Source organism: Diadema antillarum, unplaced genomic scaffold (genome assembly GCF_040938485.1).
Source record: "Diadema antillarum isolate AM-2024a unplaced genomic scaffold, OU_Dant_1.0 scf00000117, whole genome shotgun sequence".
Classification (NCBI taxonomy): domain Eukaryota; kingdom Metazoa; phylum Echinodermata; class Echinoidea; order Diadematoida; family Diadematidae; genus Diadema; species Diadema antillarum.
Window position 1 is genome coordinate 914960 of NW_027271006.1, and position 19719 is coordinate 934678.

Here is a 19719-nt window from a genome sequence, read left to right on the forward strand (position 1 = left end):
TAAACTGCTTTAAGATTAATCTTGTTTATTCATTCATTTTTCATTCATTCATTCATTGCATACGTTATATTTTTGAGCAATAAGTGTATACTGAGTAATATTTCAATAAATGAGTAGTGTTTACTATAACCAGCATATAGCCTCAGGACTTTAGATGTAGGATATTATAAGCCCCACTGTAGCACCAAATGTTTATCATTCTTAAAACTATTGGAATTTTAACCATAGCTGAAGATGTTTGCAGTGAAAAAAAAAAAAATCATGTTATCTACTCAAGCTGGTATCTCAGAAGTGTATCTTGATAAAGCAGAGGATGGAGGTGATGACTTCATAATGTGCTGTTTGGAAAACATGAATTCATCTTGATGTCATCAAAGTTTTCATTTGATTATGATTTGCCAATTTTATGCTCACCCAAATCATCTTGCCATAATGTAACGGAGGCTGCTACATTAGTAGATGAAAAACAGAGTGGTGGAAATCTAGCTCGTATTATGCAGGGGTGGTCTTTTCCCCTTCCTGTTTTTATGTAACTTTGTGTGCTAATCAACTACATCTACTTTAATAAATAAGTATGTCATTGTGTAAGTATAATATGTTTGATTGGACATTTAACCAGCATTTTAGTTGTGTAACTTTTTAATTTTGTTTTTTATTCAAGATGATTTGATCAGTCCAGTCTTTAGTATCACAACAAGACACCCTGCAATTGCCATGAAGACACATTGCACTCTTTATCTCTGAATCATTTTTGATTATCTTCCTTTTCTGTCTTGTTTGTAACAGGTTTCTAGTCTCAATGGCTTGCTCTTTTTGGATGAAATCAAACTCAAATATGGCAGTTAGTCTGTGCTGTATGTTATGTATCTGTCTTTTTTTTTAATATATATATTTTCTGTCATGTAACTAGATAATGGTTTTGTCTCCCTTGACAGTCTACTCATTTTCAATTTCTTCCTGCCTGTTATTGTCATCTTCATGGCATATTGCAGCAATTTGTCTGTGAGATGTATTTTTTTTCCCAGACAATGGACTGTCTTTGCCTTGAGCATGCATCCTACCAAAAATGGTCAATGTGTGAAAAGTTTGTTTGCGGTGACAATGTGACATAGAATATTATTTTCATCATGTTAAGATAAGATTTTGTACTTTGTCCAGCTGTATTGTACTGTTCATTTGTTTTTTTTTTTCCTGTTTTTTTTTTTACATTGATTTGAAGCATTTGTGAAAAGCTTACATATGTAATATTGGAAGACTGTTGTATCTATATCATGTGTAAATAATGTAAATGAATGCCTGTGTGTTGTAAGTAACACTTATTTATATGTGAATATTCTTTACATATGTTTAGTCAGCCTACTCTTTTGTATGTTTCCACTTGATGAGTTGTACTGGATAGATGCATATCCATATTCCTCAAAGTATATTAGGGTCATACATACATGTATCTCGTTGTAGTTGGCACTGACAAAAGCGAAAATACCTTCTGGTTTGAACATTTGCATCAATGCGTATCTCCCTACCACACTGTGTAATACATCACCATGTGTGCTACATAGTGCATGAGTATTTTACCACTGTGCAGTTAAAGCACACTTTGGATTGGTAAGCATCATTAATTTAAGCTGATTAATGAACTCCATCGGCATTTCAAAAGTATAATCATGCAGTGCATTGTAATACATGTGACAAACTTTTCAAACTTCAGTAGCATGTCACTTATTTAAACATACAACTCTTAGTCAGCACAGTTGCATTACCTTCAGTGAATACATGTCTATCCACACTGCATCTCTGGACCTCTATTTTTTGTCAAGATGAAGTGCATAGGGTCAAGTCACACAGGAGCAAGATCTAAAAGGGTAGCTGAAGATGCAAGACACAAGTCTCTCCAAGGGAGTCTTTTTTTTTTTTTTAATACAGTTGTATTGGTAGCCACTTGATAGATGAAACAAAACACTGTTAGTTTCTTATTTGAAGATTTAGACAGATGTGAATAGAATAATGTAACTATGACAAGTCAAGTGCAGTTTTTCTTTTTAAGAACCTTAATGATTTAGTTATTGTTATTTGTTTTTGAGTTCAGGTTTGAAATTTGATAATGCAGTACAGAGTTGAAGTTGTAACTTTTTGCCCCAAGTTTTCATATTTTGATGCTGGCAGAAGTTCAAGATACATTGGCACTATTTCAGTAGGTATATGAAGATTGTTTAGAATAATGAACATCTTAAATGTAGAATATTAAAGAATTAGTACATGAGATGCTTGAAGTAAAATCAAATGAAGTGTCATTTTTTTTTACATCCATGTAATCATTCAATTAATGCTATCAAACACAGTTGCCAAGAGTTAATATGTTAAGTTACAATGTACCTAATACTTCAGTGATTTGTTACAGTGCCGACAAGCAATCCTAATATTTTATCTTGAGTTAGTAGTTTCTACTTTATATTTAGATTAAAACCAACTCAGTCACTCATCATTATTTTGTTTTTGTGATCGTTTTTGAAACACATTCTTCTTGTCATACTGTATATTTTCAATATATCCCATGACCCTCGTTGTTGTGTACAACTCTACAAGTATCTCATCTCTAAAGTCAAAATGAATTGCATTAAAAATACTGCATAAATCAGATGAATACTTGCTGTTTCATATAGAATTACATTTTATAGTGTGCATTGTTAAACAGTCAGCTGTAGTTATCATGGCAACTGGAGAAAGGGTGAAACAAACCTGATTACATTTTTTTTTTTTTTTTAGTTGTGTCAAAGGAGCAGATAATCACTTATACATGGCAAATTGTGACTCAAAGATGTGACCAATGGAAAGTTGAAATTTGTACAGAAGAATTAACCCCTTCACTTTTATTTTGATCTCATTGGCGTACTCTAGTGTATTCAGATGGCCAATGTTGAAAAACTTGCAGAGATAATGACCATTTGTGAAAGAACTATAGATCATATTTATTATTGTATGCCATTTATCCAATGTTGTACAATAGATTCATTGTCTAGTGGTCACAGAGATGTACTATGGTAGTCCTGCTATACATGTACCAGCTTGCAATGTAGATGAGATTCTGAATAAACTTGGACTTGCCTATCAATTTGTCTGTGATATAAATGCTTGTCAATAATTATTGTCTCACAAATGTTAACTTGGTACTGAAATGGAAATGAAATCCAAATGTACCTTGTACATATGAATTGGGTGAATGCAGCAATATACGCGGCACACATCAGGGAAGATTTAGGTAAATTAGACAATCCTCTGGAAAGTTATGAATTTGTAAAGTTTGGTTGCTGTCATCACTGGATGAGAAGACTACTACAGTTCTTGATGCCATGACTGGACAACTATATAAAAAAATGTATAAAGGGAATTCCACTTTTTTTTTTTCAAATGAAAAGTACACATTACCTCAGCTTTGTATTGTAAGTTTAAAGGTAGCATTGCCCCCCCCCCCCCCCCCCAATTTCTGAAAGAAGTATTAAAGCAAGTGCTCTTTCATTATGCTAGAAAAGTGAAATACATGTATGTTGAACTTCCTTATATTTTTGTTTATATTTGTTGTCCATGCATGACAACTCCAAATACCGTAGTCTTCTCATCCAGCTTTGGCAGCAGCAAAGCTTTAAAAGTTCATAACATTTCAACGGGTTGTCAGATTTTCTTCAATTAAACTTCTCTGATGTGCTGCATTCCCTCAATCCACATACTGTACATACGTAGTTTCATTTTCCTTGAAATCTTGTAGTACAATGTGTGTATAGATGTACGTGTGTGCCTGTGCTTTAGTTCTTTGTATTCAGAGTGCATGTAATGCAAGTTTTCAAACCAAATTCCAAGTAGTTATGATAGGCATATGAAGAGTTTGTTCGCAAAAACCGATAAGTCCATTTTTGAAAATTTTGAAGTACGGTCTCTGTCATAAAGTACGAAAATGACTTTTAAATGATATATTGGTTAGTACATGTAAAGGTACATTTTTTGAAGTTATGGTCAAAAGAAGCAAAATTTTTCTTACTATTTTCTTTATTTTTCTTGACCTTTAATCGCAAATATCTCCATTTGGCAAATATGGACTTTTGCAAACAAAATCTTCATGTAGACATTATCATATATTAGGCGTTTGTTGTTTGTCTTTGTTACTGGGTTATTTGTTGTTGTCTTGAGAGAGAGATGAGTCTGTTGCTTACGTTTTATAGATGTACGTTTGATAGCTGTCCTGTCGCTCAGAGGAAAATGATTATTTTCATACTAATTGCTCATGCAGGACTATGGCATTAAAAAAAGTCATTTTTTGTGGAGCCTAAACTCAACATTATGACTACTGTTATGGAAATATCAAAAAAGAGGAAGAAAGAATCACACTTGAGTCATACATCCATACATGACACCCACAAACAGTGACAATCAAAATTTAACACTGTACATGTAAATGTATTCGATAGACCCTACCAACAATGGCCACAAGAGTGACAGTTGCACCCTTTCCACCTTTTGACGGACCTGTATTATATACCAGTGACCACGAAATGGTTAGTTTGTTTGTATGTTTTATTCCTATTAAGAACAAAAACAATGCAAAAACAGACTATCCTACTATTGATACCCCCTAAAAACTTCCCTCCCACTTTACCCCCATACCCCTACCCCCTTCCCCTCGTCAAAAAGAAAACAAACCAAATAAAAAATACAAACAAACAAACTTTTAAACAATTCCACAAACATAAAACTAAAATATTGAATGACATACACAGTTTGAGTGTGTCGAAAGGCATTTTCTGGTAGATGTGTAATAGGCCAAAACAAAATCTCAAGACCTTTTCCAGTTTTCCCACTTTCCCAAATGCATTGGAAGCGTATTAGGTGTAAAATATTTGCTAATTTTTCCACTAACTTAAAATTGTTCTAAAATCAAATACTCTGTTGGTGGTGTATTATTCTAGTTCCTTTTCCTAAAAAAAGGTAATTTCTTCACCAATTGAAAGTTATAACATCATTAACTAATTGAGCTTTTCCTTTGCCTGGTCAATCAATACCAAAAAAAAAAAAAAAAAAAAAAAAAAAAAAAAAATCTCTTCCCAACTCAACTGTAGCAAATTAACATAATGATAATAATAATGATACATTGTAAAGTACCACACTTTTCCCATAACCTTCCTAGAAAATTCACATTTCCAGACTGTAGCAAAGTTCAGACTGTAACAATCGATTAATCACTGTCCACATTACTATAATCGATTGGTGATAACTCCGCCAGCTCGGCGTAAGCAGCCAACGACCGACGTACTTTGGGGTCGGAATTATCTACTTTTCTTCCCTGGTGATCCATGAAATCCCGTGAAGTCATCAGGTATGATCCATCTTAGTATCCGTGATAGTCACAAGAAATTGCACGACAAGTCACAAAGGGAATGCTAGGTTTGCATGGTGTTCACTTCTACATGATTATTTTTAAGAGTGCCTGAGAAAGACCCACCTATTGAAATTCATGTTAGTTGAGGAACTTGCTTTTTTTTTTTCCAATTTCTTCCTTCGGCATAACCGCAGCAGCGACCCCATACGGACAAATACGTACTGTGTTACAGCGCCCCGCGACGGGGTTACCTTCGGCATAGACCTTCTAGACGGTAGACCAAAATAAATTTACATGAATTAAAGTTTATGTAGGAATTCTGGATGATTGATGACTTGTTGACAGCCATGTGTACTTCGTGCAGACACATTTTTTTTTTTTTTGTCTGTAACTGATAACTTAAGAATCTATTTTTTTTTTAGTCATTATTATCCGAATTGTAAAGAATAATGTTAGCCCTCTTAATTTTAACGTTCGGGGGTAGGGTTTTAGGAACTGTTGCCGGTATATTATTACTAATAAATGTTAGGCCGTAAGTAGATCTAAGTGTGTGTGTGTGTGTGTGTGTGTGTGTGTGTGCTGTGCTTATGTGAATGTGCAGTTGCATGTTTTAAAACAAAAATAATAATAAAAAAATATGGTCCTTCCAAAAACTGAATGACAGTCCACATTCCTAATTCATAGAGAACTGTTGAGTATTATTTTTGTTCATTTTTGCTCCATTTCAGTATACAAGTGTATCTGCTTGGGTGTGACTAACTAAGTGGCTTTTGGGAAACATCAGCTGGTATCAAGATGCCTTCAAACGGTAGCGTGTCTTCATCTCCCATCACCCAGTTCAAGAACTGTTACATTCTTCACCAGCAGCAGATCATCAGGGATGACCTCTGGGTCAGGGATGGCAAAATCCTTGATCCCAGGAAGCTCTTTTGGGAGGAAAAAGGGTATGCTGACCGCCAGGTGGACTGCCATAATGCACTCATTGTTCCCGGCTACATTGATGTCCAAATCAATGGTGAGGTGTGGTAGTGTATCTCCTAATCAGTATTGAAAACATCCTCTCTTTTTTTTCTTTTTTCTTTTTTTTTTTTTTAGAATTGGTATAAATTTGCAAATCTGTCTTGCAAGCTGTATATAAAAAAGTGCTTGACATCATTCATTGCAATATCTCCTAATCCGTAAAACATCCATTTAAAAAAAAGAAGAATTAGTATAAATTTGCAAATTTGTCTTGCAAGCAGTTTTAAAAGTTCTCTACATCATTTATTGCAAATCATGAAAAAGTGACTACAGGAACCACTTGACCATTTAGCTTTAAGGTTTTGCATATCAAGTGCAAAAACATTTCTTTTGTCAGATTTTCCATAATTTATTTTAGTTTTCCCACATCCGCTTTAAATACAGCTGTATCCTTTCTTTGTCATCCCATCCTTCAAAATACGGGTAAGAGTTGGGAAAGGACATTTGCATGATGCCTCGGATGTGAGTTGGGAGTCTGCTGTCTGATCTGGATCTTAGCATCCATTTTGATTTGACGAGGGGATCACTTCTCGTCACTTTATAATAGCAGTGTGCGTCAGTCCAACAGGAACCCTTGGGTGAAGTAGTAGGATTTGGGGGATTAGGCAATCTCTATTCATTAACGATCAGTAGTTTCCATACATTCATGGAAATCATGCAAAGCAACTACAATGGGTGACCAAAGCACAAAAGGGTTGATTTCACATGGCTGCTCTCTCTGGCAGGTGGCTTTGGCTATGACTTCTCCTCAGAACCCAGCCAAGTGAAGGAAGGCCTTCAGAGGGTCGCCGAGGGAATCCTTGCCCATGGAGTGACCTCATTCTGCCCCACTGTTATCACATCAAACCGAGACACCTACAAAGAGGTAGTATGTGTGTACATTGTTATCAATGCTTTTCATCTTTTGCGAGGTTTTTACTTTCGCAAATTTCACAAGTTGGGTGCTATTGGCGAAATTAAAGTCACTCGAAAATAATGATATCTTAATTCTCTCTGTTTACATTACATTTCAAACAGAGCCATATTATTAGGCATGATATGTACATTATTTTTGTTTTTGTTTTGTTTTTTTACACAGGAAAAGGTGTAAGAAAGACATATATAGAACCATCAGGTCTATAAGTGTTTCAGATGGAAATAAGTCACAGTATGAGAGAGCAATATTTGTTGTTCAGAAATCATTTTGTGTGGTGTCAGTGTACATCAAAAGTTCCCTTCCCTCTCCCTCCTCCCATTAAAAAAGAAAAAAAAAACATTAAAAAAATTCATAGAATACTAGGTTTTGTTGATTTCATGTTGTCGGTGTTAACACTCATGTGATACTTCAAACAACTCAAATTTAAGGTTTCATAAGTTGTAAAGTTAAACTCTTGCAGCACATTGGAATGTGTCTGCATAATATTCATTATTATTTTTCACTTCTCAAACTGTGTGCTCTTGTGATAAGGTGAACATATACATGTACATACATATGTACAATATGTAAAGATTTGTATATTCTTTGTTTTCTGCAGATACTTCCCCTCATCCGAAAAACCAAGGGTGGAAAATGTGGTGCCGGTATTTTGGGTAAGCTTTGTTATCTTAATTCTCTCTGTTTACATTACATTTCAAACAGAGCCATATTATTAGGCATGATATGTACATTATTTTTGTTTTTGTTTTGTTTTTGTACACAGGAAAAGGTGTAAGAAAGACATATATAGAACCATCAGGTCTATAAGTGTTTCAGATGGAAATAAGTCACAGTATGAGAGAGCAATCTTTGTTGTTCAGAAATCATTTTGTGTGGTGTCAGTGTACATCAAAAGTTTGTTGTCACAGGACTCCATTAAAACTTGCTCAGCAAATCTATGTTTACATCATACATGTAGTTGTGTCATTCTTACCCAGTCGTTGAAAATGCAGAATGATTGACCTTCATGTGAAGAATGCATCTAGACCCATGGGCCAAATATTATCTCTTTTGCAGATTTGAAGGCTTTCATGCACAAGATGCATACATTAAGTTTGCATCAATAGGTTCCTCGGAGCATCAAACGAGGGCCCTGTTGCATAAAGAGATGTAATCAAACATAAGTCAGACATCAGCCAATCAGAATTAAGTATTCAAAGAGTTATGTTTGATTTTCTGACTTATGTTTGATCTGAACTTTTGTGCAACAGACCCCAGGTCTCTTTTATATTTTATGCAGGTGTTGGATGATTCATAGAGCTAGTTGCATTACTGTCTTGGCAGTATGGATATTTTTCATTCTTTCCTCCCAACTATGTTGCTGACAGGTGTCCATCTAGAGGGGCCGTTCATCAGCGTGGAGAAGAGAGGGGCTCATCCTGCCAATCTGATCTGTCCTCTTCATAGAGGCATCCTGGACATGCTGGACGTTTACACCAGCCTAGATGATGTTTCCATAGTGACACTAGCCCCGGAGCTGGACAATGCAGAGCAGACAGTGAGAGACCTGGTGAAGAGGGGAATAACAGTGTCAGTGGGTCAGTGTTGTTCACAGCATATCAGCAAGTTTACAAAGAGCAGCCAAATTGGCAATAGTTGCCAATTTGCCTTTGCAGTCTTGTCATGGCAGCATGATTTCATGAAGCTAAATTCAATCTTTAGCAATTTCAGTTTGAGTCTTTGCTTGTTTATACCATCAAAAATATTGATTCTATTTCAGTATGCTTCAAGTCTTTGAGTGCTCTAGCACCAAGCTTTGTCATCACCACTTGGTTATCCATCCGAACTTGACCTGGTATAGTTGTCAAGTTCGCAAGCCCACTTGGTTGTAGCAATGAGTCTTAGGGTGCGTTCGAGCGCTCTCCTAAAGCGAACTGTACCGTACCGTACCCGCACCAGACGAGCGCTCGAACGCTCCTAAAGTGTACCGTACCGTACTGTACCGAGCTAAAAGTGGACCACTTCCCGATGTGCTCCAAAAGCGTACCAAAAGCGTACCAAAAGTTCGCTGTAAAGCATGCGTGTATCATGCGCATACATCACAATGCAAAGACATCATTCTCTTTGTTCGGGACAGGTGCAAGTGGTTCAAGCGCCAGATGGATGACGTTCTTGCTACAAAATGCGTGACCTTTTCTAAAAATAACTTGTGAGGTACGCTTTCTTGACAGAGCACTCGAACGCTCCAAAACTGGCACAGTTCGGTACGGTACGTTTTGGTTCAGTTCGCTTTGGTTCACTTTAGAGCGCTCGAACGCACCCTAAGTCCAACAGCAAGGCCGTGATGATTCAATTAGTGTTACATTGTAGAGGGACTAGGTAATCTCTGTTCACTGACTATCAGTTTTCCGGACATCTGTGTCAATTGGCAAAGAAAGAATTCCAGTGTGCGTACCAATCTGTGAACCTAGCATGGTAAGAGCTAATAATGACAATAGAAGTAAAGAGAGTTGTGAAACTTGATCTTTGTTTGAATGGACATATTACTTCAGATCCCTTTGATGAGGTTAACTGTATATAATATGTGACCCTGCACCTCAAAACAAACAAAAAGTCGCCAGACATGAATTTTTAGTTAAGACCATATTCTGAAAGAGCAGACTTTAAGCTTTAAAATGATGTATAACTCAAATCAAATGGACTCTCCTAACCTATCTAAATATTGGAAAGAAAGCACAGCCTCAGGAAAAGTGTAAACTGAGAAAAGAAGCTCTGAAATACAGTGTTTATTCAAGCGCTTAATCTTTACCAAACCGTGCTGGCTGTGCGATGAATGGGACAAAAAAACAGGAAGTAAACCACCAGAGTAACAACAATGAAGGCATTATCAAATTAAACTGAAATTAAGCATGCCTCATAAACACATTCTGTCCATAATTAATGCCAACTTTCAAAGCAGTAGCACTATCTTTTCAAAAGTTATTAAAGTTGAAAGTGAAGAGTGTGGACAAGGTTTTTCAGAAATGAAAAAGGGATTCTAAAGACACACCTAATCACACTATTCTACCAAAAATGTTTGAGATAAACTGCTAAAAAAACACACTTTCCTGCCCGTTTTATGATACCAAATTTTAGCATAGTGTAAAAGAAGACCCGCTCTTTCAGAAAATATGAAAAAGTCAAGTTCAGCTAGGTTGACCCATTTCACTTATTTTCAGTCCTCACGCAAAATCAGTGTGTGCGACTTTATGTTCGTTTTGAGGTGCACGGTCACATATATGTAAAATATTTTGCTCATATTCGACATTGATGACCTGCTCAGCTGCCCTCCTCAATGATTTTATTGGTACTTGTTTTTATGGTAAATGTTTCATTATCACAGGCCACTCCACAGCAAACCTTGCAACAGCGGAAAAGAGTGTGCACGCTGGAGCTTCCTTCATCACTCACCTCTTCAATGCCATGCTGCCAGTATGTGGGGATTCCCCCAAAATTCAAATCAGTGATGAAATTTACAGTCACATACATGTATACTTGATAGTTACTACTAGTATGACTACTCTCGAAATAATTACTATCTTCTCTTCTTCTTCTTTTTTCTGCTGCGAAACCTGAGGTGTTGACCCGATTTACATTGTTTACTCTGTTTTGTCAGCTTTTGAAATGGTTCTCTATTAATGTGTTCATCATCCGATCATATCCTTGTTTTCGTACTAATTGTAGTCATGCATTTGATTATTAATCTGGGCTTAATGTAAAGTATGTCAGCTCAGTGCCAGCCACTGTTCATCTAAAAGGGGAAGGGAGCAGACACTTAAAGGGATCATATAGTTTTGGTTGAGACTTAACGTCAGGTTTTTTTCATTTTTGGTGACATAGTGAGAAACCTCTTATGAAATATGAAAGAGCATGTAATTCCTTGAGGATTTCAACGTTTATTTGATGAAAATTGATTTTGAAATGGCTGAGATATCCAAAACAGAGTGATCCTCATAGAAGTGTGGGACCCACATTTTATTACGATCGTTTTGTTTTACTTTGTTTTTGGGTGTTTCAGCTATTCCAAACCCGATTTTCATCAAATAAGCTTTGAATTCCTCTTAAAATGGTATGCTCTGTACTATTTCATAAGTGTTTTCTTGGTATCTCGCAAAAAAGTTATAGCCCAATTTTCATCTCCACCAATACTGTACCATCCCTTTAAACAAACAAACCCACAAAACTGTTAAGTCACAAAGCACTGAAACCAGAAGAGTAAAACCACAAGACACCAACAGATCTGATTAAAGTACAATATTATGCATACATGTACAAACCAAACAAGAGACTCTGTAATGTAACCACAATAGGGAAGGGCACTGACATGGTTGAGCGACACCTGGAACGATGCACCACACGGATTGGATATGATTTTTGGAACATCATGGTTTTGTGATCCCATTGATGTATACCCAGCATTAACAGTCCTAAGTGCTGCTCAATGCCGAATGCATCAATACAGGTGCACAGATTTGCGCTGAGATGTCTTCATTTCTGATGAATTGAGTTGCAGTGTGTAAGTGTGCATTTCATTATTAGCCAATAAGCCAGTTTGTAATTAGCTCATGGGCACTTTGGTACAAATGACCTTTCTTTTTCCTCAATTGGTTAGGCACTTTAATCGTTTTCAAAGAGACATTGGTACCGGGATGCTTACCAGACGTAACAATTTATTCATGGAATTCGTGTTCAAATAATAAATGAACTTGCATAGACCAAGTGACCAGAATGGTCCGTCAACCAGCCATCGGGGAAGCATCCATTTCATTGTTTTGCTTTGAATGCATTAAATAAAAAAATGTTTTTCTTCAAATTGCCAAATACCAGGTTTGCTGTCAGGTGGATGTACTGGCAAGCAACATTTACAAGGATGACATGAATAATCATTATATGACAGATGCTTATCTCAGTGAATTTAAAAACCAACATGCCTCTTGGTACAAATGACCTTTTTCTGCCCATGCGCAAAGTGGAACTACGAACTGGCTTATAGCAATGACAAACTTCTGATTTTGTTTTCGTTTTTTTCTTTTGATTGCTTAGTTCCATCACAGGGATCCAGGAATTGTTGGTCTATTAGCAAGTAATGCTGTGCCAGCTAATCGGTGTGTGTACTATGGTGTCATAGCGGATGGAATACATACCCACCCTGCTGCACTGAGAATAGCACAAAAGACTCATCCAGATGGTGAGTAATGAGAGAAATTCATGCACTTGTGTGTGTGTGTGTGTGTGTGTGTGTGTGTGTATCTGCATGTTTTTGAAAGAGTGATATTTTTTTGTTTTCTTTTCCTTTCTAAAGGCAGAATTTTAAGCATTCAGTGATTTGAACATGATATTCAGAATTATTGTTAAATTGAATCTTGTTTGATTGTTTTTGTCTTTTTTTTTGTGTTCAGCCGAATTTCTTGTGCATGTGATTTCATGCGATGAGGGTTTCTACATACATACTTTGATCAATATCTTCAGAAATTTTCATGAGTTGTGACTATCTCCTCACTGCAATGTTCACCATGGGCAGGAACTAATTGAACAATAACCTGTGAAAGTTTTTTTCTACATGGTGGAAAATTACAGAATGCTGTAGGTGTCAAAGTATTATCAAGTTTTGCTGAGTGTTTGTCTCCTCCTGAAAGGATTTTTAAAAAAGAGTTATCACCTCTCTAATTGGCTTCTCCTGTCTTCATAATGCATGTGAAATCCAAACAGTTGTTCATGTTTAGTCCAGTGCAAAGCCTTTAAGGATTTCAGAATATCATAGTGTGCCTAGAGATTGAAACTATGTGCACATGCAAGCATTAATTGAATGTACAAGTTCCAAGCAGTTGGACAGCAGTTTTCATGCTCCCCTCCCCCCTCCCTCCTCCCATAAAAAAAAAAAAAACATTAAAAAAAAAAACATTCATAGAATACTAGGTTTTGTTGATTTCATGTTGTTGGTGTAAACACTCATGTCATACTTCAAAACAACTCAAATTTAAGGTGTCATAAGTTGTAAAGTTAAACTGTCTCATCTTCCCATGACATGGAAAAAAAAAAAAGCTCTGATAATTTCTATCCATTAAATCATAACTGGCCAGCATTTGCTGTGAAGCTCTGCTGTTAGATGTTGCTTATGTTTAAAAAATGACCTCTAACTGTAAATGTTCTGATGTACTGGTTGCCGATGTAATATCTGTAGCTCAACTATGTATTAGTAAACAGAGATTCAATTTATATGGAGCCAGTTTGAAGGATAAAATCTTGTGAAGACTGCATTTGGTGGAAATTAAAAGGTAGTAGAGCTTTATCCAACACTCAGGTAATTATCCTATTGTCAATGGTGTATCATAATGGCTTTCAAATGATTCATTTCCCAATAATATGACATTGTTATTGTCATGTGATTGTGACTGGCCTTCATTCTGAATCATATTTGTATCCTTGAACTCATTGTTTGCTGATGATTCCAGGTGTTGTCTTGGTAACGGATGCCATATCAGCCATGGGACTGCATCCTGGTCACCACCAGCTGGGCAGCCAACCAGTGGAAGTCACGGAGAAGGCAGCGTACATTGCTGGAACAAACACCCTCAGCGGCAGGTGAGTTCCTGCAATGCTGCCCTCTTTGGTTGAAATCAGCGATCTGGTTGTCTGGAAGTTTTACAGCTTGACTCTTAACCCGTTGAGGACGGACTGATTTTGCTACAACACGCATTTGCCATAGACCCCTGCCCGAGTATACTTGGGACTCATCCTCAACGGGTTAACAGATTAGGAAATGTCCTGAAGCCATGAAAGGATATCATAAGCCTCTTTCAGTACAAATCCTATGTTGTCGTATGTTTTTCTCCTTACTTTTTTTTTTTTAATAGGGAGATGTGAATGCTTTACTACAATTTTTTTTCTTTTACCATGTGTTATTACTGGATTGTGATACTGTAGGACGTTTACAGACCTTTCATTATCAATTCATAGCAAGCCAAACTTTATATGTGATTGAAAAAATGAAATTTGTCAGGTGTGATGATGATATTAAAAATGAAATCGATGAAGTTTAAAGTGAATGAACAGCACCTGATGATAACATGGAATTTATCCTTCCGAGAGAGTACAAATTAAACCAGATACATGTATTATTTTCTGAAGGTTTGATGTTGATGCTAGTGATTTCATTAAGTTGCTCAATAATGTGATTGTCTTGCGTTACATTCATTTGCTGATTTGATAACATGAATTGAGAACTACGTGTATTATCATAGTGCAAGCTGCAGTAAGGTGGTTTTGCTACAAAATCGGACCAGGTGTTCATAAATGATGAAGCTGAACTCAATTCAATAATTGTGTCAAAAGACAATTGACATTTTTGGAATAACACCGCAATGCCTAAATTCACATTGTCCTTGCAGTATTGCAACGATGTCATCTTGCGTGCGATTCTTAAAGACCGCCACTCGGTGCAGCACTGTGGCAGCAATAGAAGCTGCAACTCTCCACCCGGCACTGCTCCTAGGTGTCACTGACCAGAAGGGGACACTGGACTACGGGTCGGATGCAGACCTCCTGTTTCTGGACGATGACTTGAATGTCAAACGGACCTATATCGGAGGACAGTTGGTTTGGGATTGCAAGTCCGGCCTGATGAACAAACCAGGCTAACATTAACCCCCTTCCGTATCAATATGGAGTCCCGTCAGTCATTGACATTAGAAAAGACAGTGCTCTATGACCAATATGCTCAATATATACATTATGTAATAAGAACCGTCTGATGTAACAGACACTTCTTGGGTGAGAGTCCACCGACATATCTTGTATTTTTGTGGAGTTACAATATATTATATTTTTTGACATTTATAGCTTCAGCAAACTTTGTTTGTCAGAGCATTTTATTGGGACTAAGTTATGCATTGCAAGAGCTTGTCAAAATGAGAGCATGGTGGTAGTACTATTTGTATGATATATTGTGTATTACTTTCTGATATTGTTATATCAATACGTATTCTTGCCAGTACTGCAGTCTGTATGCGTTCATTTTCTTCAAAGTTAACAGGAACCTTGTCATAAAGAGCTGCTAGGAAACACTGAAATTTCCTCATATCTGGCATATTGTTATATCAGGGATCCAAAAACAAAAGAAAGTAAAAGGAGTGGGACCTGCAAAATTGCCTGCTATATCCAACCTCCTTTAACGAGGTGCCATTGTATTACATCATTACATCCTTGTGCAGCTATCTGTTATTTTTGCTGGAGTTCTTCGTGTATGAAACCTAAGAATATTAGATTATCCCTGAAATGTGGACATAATATACACAAACTTCTTTCTGTCTTCAAGACTTATTTTTCACACATTGTTGAGTTCAGGTATATTTTGTTTGTTTTGCTTTCATGGAGATGGCATTAGTAAACTTTGATAGACACGTATACCACCTGTGCTGTCAAGTCTTTCCATGTCCTTTCTTTTTGTTTGTCTGTCTTCAGTTCTCTCCTTTGAAATATTGATAGACAGAATAAACTTGCTCCACTCAAGGACACTCATGAGTCTTAATCCTAACTAGGCCGGGGGGGCCTCCGAGGCCCCCCCCCCTCGACGTTTCGCGCGATGTATCACTATCGCAAGAAGCTATCGCCGCGACGTTTCATGACTTTTTTCTTTCGAGTATCCCGCATCTTTTGACACCAAATTTGCGATGCCCGGGCGCGTGGTTTCGAAGTTGCGCATAAATATGCACGTGCATGTCAGACCAAAAATTGCTCAAAAACGTGAATTTGTGTACAATTTCTATGCAAACTGTGTTTACAGGCAAATTTCATAAAAGCATGATTATTTGGGGGTTTTATTGATTAAAATCAATTACTAACATATTTTCTTGTTCGGAACAATGTCGCGGACAAATTTCAGTGAAAAAACAATGAAAAACGTACAGTCGAAAAAACAAGGAAATACATAAGAAATTCAAAAAACAATAAAATACTTAGGAAATTTTTTCTGATTGCGCAATTTTTTTCTCTTACATTTGCTAAGGACACTAAAAAGATTATTTACACAAAAAATGTGCCTGTTTTGAGCTTTATTTAGTGATTCATACCAAATTGTCTGATTTCATGCATCATTATGCATAAATTAGCATAATTTAGTGTAAATGATAATTTTTAAAAAAATTAACTTCATGGTACTTTAGATTACATCATAGGCAATTTGTGTGCCAATTTTCGTCGCGATCGCGCAGTCGACGGCCGAAATCTGGAAGGGGGCCTGGGAGACATCATAGCCAATAAGCCAGTTCAGAGATAGCTCATGTGCTCATGGGTACAAATGACCTTTCTTTTTCTCAGTTGGTTAGGCACTTTACTTGATTCAAAGCGACATGATTTTTCAGCTTTGCTCAACATAGAAATTCATGGAATTCGTATTCAAACAAAGAATGGACCTGTATCGACCACGTGACCAGAATGGTTTGTCAATCAACACTCAGGGGAGCATTCATTTCATTGTTTTATATTAATATTTATTAAGTGCATTAACAAACTTTTTCTTTTAACATTGCCAAATACCAGGCTTACCGTCAGTTGGATGTACTGGCAAGCACCATCTATAGGGATTACATGAATAATTACAATTGTATAACATCACAGATGCTTATCTCAGTGAATATAAAAACCAGCCTGTCTCTCAGTACAAATGACCTTTTTCTACTCATACCCAGACTGGAACCCCGAACTTGCATATAGGTGAAAAAGGCACTCCCACACTTGTGTCAATTGGCAAACAATTCACAATAGGGGTCAATAGAAATACATGTTGTATACTGTAAAGCATGCTATGTCAGAGAACAAATAAAAGTGTGCAATATAAAGCCCTCTGCAGTGGACCTCAGACAGTGTAGTGTCAGCATGCTTGTATAAAGATGTTTTTATAATATTTTTACGTTACGTTTTTTAAAGGAGATTTCCCTGTGTTCTGGAACATGCATTTATGTTTTTGCATTAAACAAGAAAATTGGGAACACCCATCTTCTAGTAAGTGTAGAATTCAGCAATTGATGGTCTGTAAAGCATACCATGCAGCACAAAAGTGATGACTAAAGATAACCTTTTCTTGACTACTCAAGTCCCGAGTATGCTCCGGTAGGTGTCTATGGGAATACATGTTATAACAAAATCAGCTCATCAACAGGTTGATACAGCTGTACACAGTTTATGCTAGCAGCACAATTGCAAAATCAGTATGTTTGTATATAAAACGCATTTGTTTTGTGTTAATTAGGGCTTGTTTTATTATTCCTGAAGTCAAAGACTGCTTCCATCTGGCAATTTTTTTACTGAACTGTCAAGGAGACAGATCAAAATAATGAAATGAATGCACACAGAAAAATACATTTGAATAGATCACACATAAAATAGTCGTTGAAATGTAATACAAACATGACACTTCATCAGACCAAACAAAAACAAAAATGAATATTCATTGTCACAGAGTCGACTGGAATGATGTTAACACACTTTTCTGTTTGCATGAAAACACAGTGACGGGACATGCTTTAACCGTCTAAAATTTTGTTTCAAGGCATTTTAGTTTGACCAAAAAAGCAAAAAGATCGAGGCCGGTACTAGTTATTCTTCAATACCATGAATATAAAATGCAGGTTTGTTAAATTAATGAAGTAAGTTATAACGCAAAATTTGACTTTTCTTAGCTTTTCTGTTTCTCACTTGCTATACCTTTTATCAGTCATTCAGTTTTCTAGAAAGTAAGCGAAAATGTTTCCTCGCCTAGTTTATAGCTGTATCATAGATCATGCTAGGAAAGATAGAATTTGAAAGGTGAAACTTGTGAAATGACTTTGAAATCAAAAAAACAAAACAAAACAAAACAAAACACGCCCAATTGAAAATCTAGATACATGATTTCCCGTTGGCCCTTGATTTGAAACAACTAACCATAATTGAAAAGCTCAAAGATATTAGTCATTTTATGTGGGCTTTTACTAAAGGGGTATACTACATGTATGTATTTTGTTGTTTTTCTAATAAACATACCCTCGTCATCCATAACGGATCCATATACAAGTACAATAGCAATAAGGCGGAACACACCTCAGAGTAATAATAGCATTACGTCATGAAACTATGCGTGGGCTTTAATACCAAGTAATGTTAATGACACATTTTGATTGTGAGCTGAAACAAAAGGCATTACCACGAATGGAACCCTGCTGAATAGGGAGATTATGAAATACATGGACTAGGCAGTGTCAAAGACACTACACACAAATTTCAAGGACCTCTTGCATCGAGTGGGCCTGCATGTATGTAGTCGTTTGAAATCTTGTTGTTATCACTATGTACGTGTAAACACTACTTGTATTATACACTGCTTCCCATCCATGTCTTCAACGAAGTGAGAAAGGGAATCAATTTCACGGTTGTAAACTCAGACGCAATAAAGTGCTCGTGGAGTGTGAAAATCACATCGACAGTGAGGAAAAGAGAGGGAGAGAGATCGAGAGAGGGAGAGATTAAAACGCATGACAGAAAGACATTAATCACGACTTTGAAAAATAGACAAGCACTCAGAGAACTTCCTCCGCACAATGTGACCCTATTCCCCAGTGGTGAAGAATCCTTTTAAAAAATCCCGGATCTAGATGGTGATCTGGAGCACTACAAAATATTGATTATCTCTTCCTTGTGTCATAACATGTATCATCTTTTCATGAAATCCTTATCGCAGTCCAACCATAAATATTTGATTTGTTTAGCAAAACGAACCAACGTCTGCAAAATCAACCTTTTTGACGAAGGTAATGATGAGTCTCGGACAGAATTAGGCCTAAAGCAGTGAAATCTCGTTAATTTTTATGCCTCCGCAACGAAGTGGCCGGAGGCATTATGTTTTCGGGTCGTCCGTCCGTCCGTCTGTACGTCCGTCCGTCCGTCCGTACGTCCGTACGTACGTCCGTCCGTCCCGTTTTGTTTTTGTCGATATCTCAAGAACCGTCTGGTGGTTTTACATCAAACTTGGTATGAGGGTATATCCTTGGGGGATAATACTTTGTGTGGATTTTAGGGTCACAGGGTCAAAGGTCGAAGGTCACAGGTTATTTTGTGAAAAAAAATGAAATTTCATGTTTTTCTCCATATCTCGCAAATGGTTCAAGGTATCTTCATGGAACTTAGTATATATGCTTGTACCGATGGGCAGTGATTATCTAGGGAAGTTGGGGGGTCATGGGTCAAAGGTCAGGGGTCAAAGGTCAAGGTCAACTCCTCATAATATCACTACTTTCCTTACATTTATGCAATGAATGAAGGTTTTTTTTTTAAACTTGATGTATACATGTATTACTCAATATATATTCTGTGGGAAGTTTCTTGCCAAAAGGTCAAAGGTCAAAAGGTCAAAGGTCAAAAGGTCAAA

General features: G+C 36.8%; 1 protein-coding gene across 1 annotated transcript; it reads left to right on the top strand.

Moving 5' to 3' along the window:
• Positions 1 to 5338: 5338 nt before the first annotated feature.
• On the top strand, positions 5339 to 15698 carry LOC139719936 (N-acetylglucosamine-6-phosphate deacetylase-like). Its single transcript, XM_071631317.1, has 9 exons — positions 5339 to 5362; positions 6094 to 6380; positions 7111 to 7250; positions 7900 to 7954; positions 8669 to 8878; positions 10663 to 10751; positions 12363 to 12507; positions 13772 to 13901; positions 14708 to 15698. The coding sequence occupies exons 2-9, from the start codon at positions 6161 to 6163 to the stop codon at positions 14955 to 14957; spliced, it is 1239 nt and encodes a 412-aa protein (XP_071487418.1). The 5' UTR covers positions 5339 to 5362; positions 6094 to 6160; the 3' UTR covers positions 14958 to 15698.
• Positions 15699 to 19719: the final 4021 nt, after the last annotated feature.

Bases quoted from the DNA above. Each gene is read 5' to 3' on its own strand.
- LOC139719936 (XM_071631317.1), top strand. From the start codon at position 6,161: ATGCCTTCAAACGGTAGCGTGTCTTCATCTCCCATCACCCAGTTCAAG. The intron at 7,955-8,668 runs GTAAGCTTTGTT...TGTTGCTGACAG, and splicing joins ATGTGGTGCCGGTATTTTGG to GTGTCCATCTAGAGGGGCCG. The intron at 12,508-13,771 runs GTGAGTAATGAG...TGATGATTCCAG, and splicing joins ACAAAAGACTCATCCAGATG to GTGTTGTCTTGGTAACGGAT.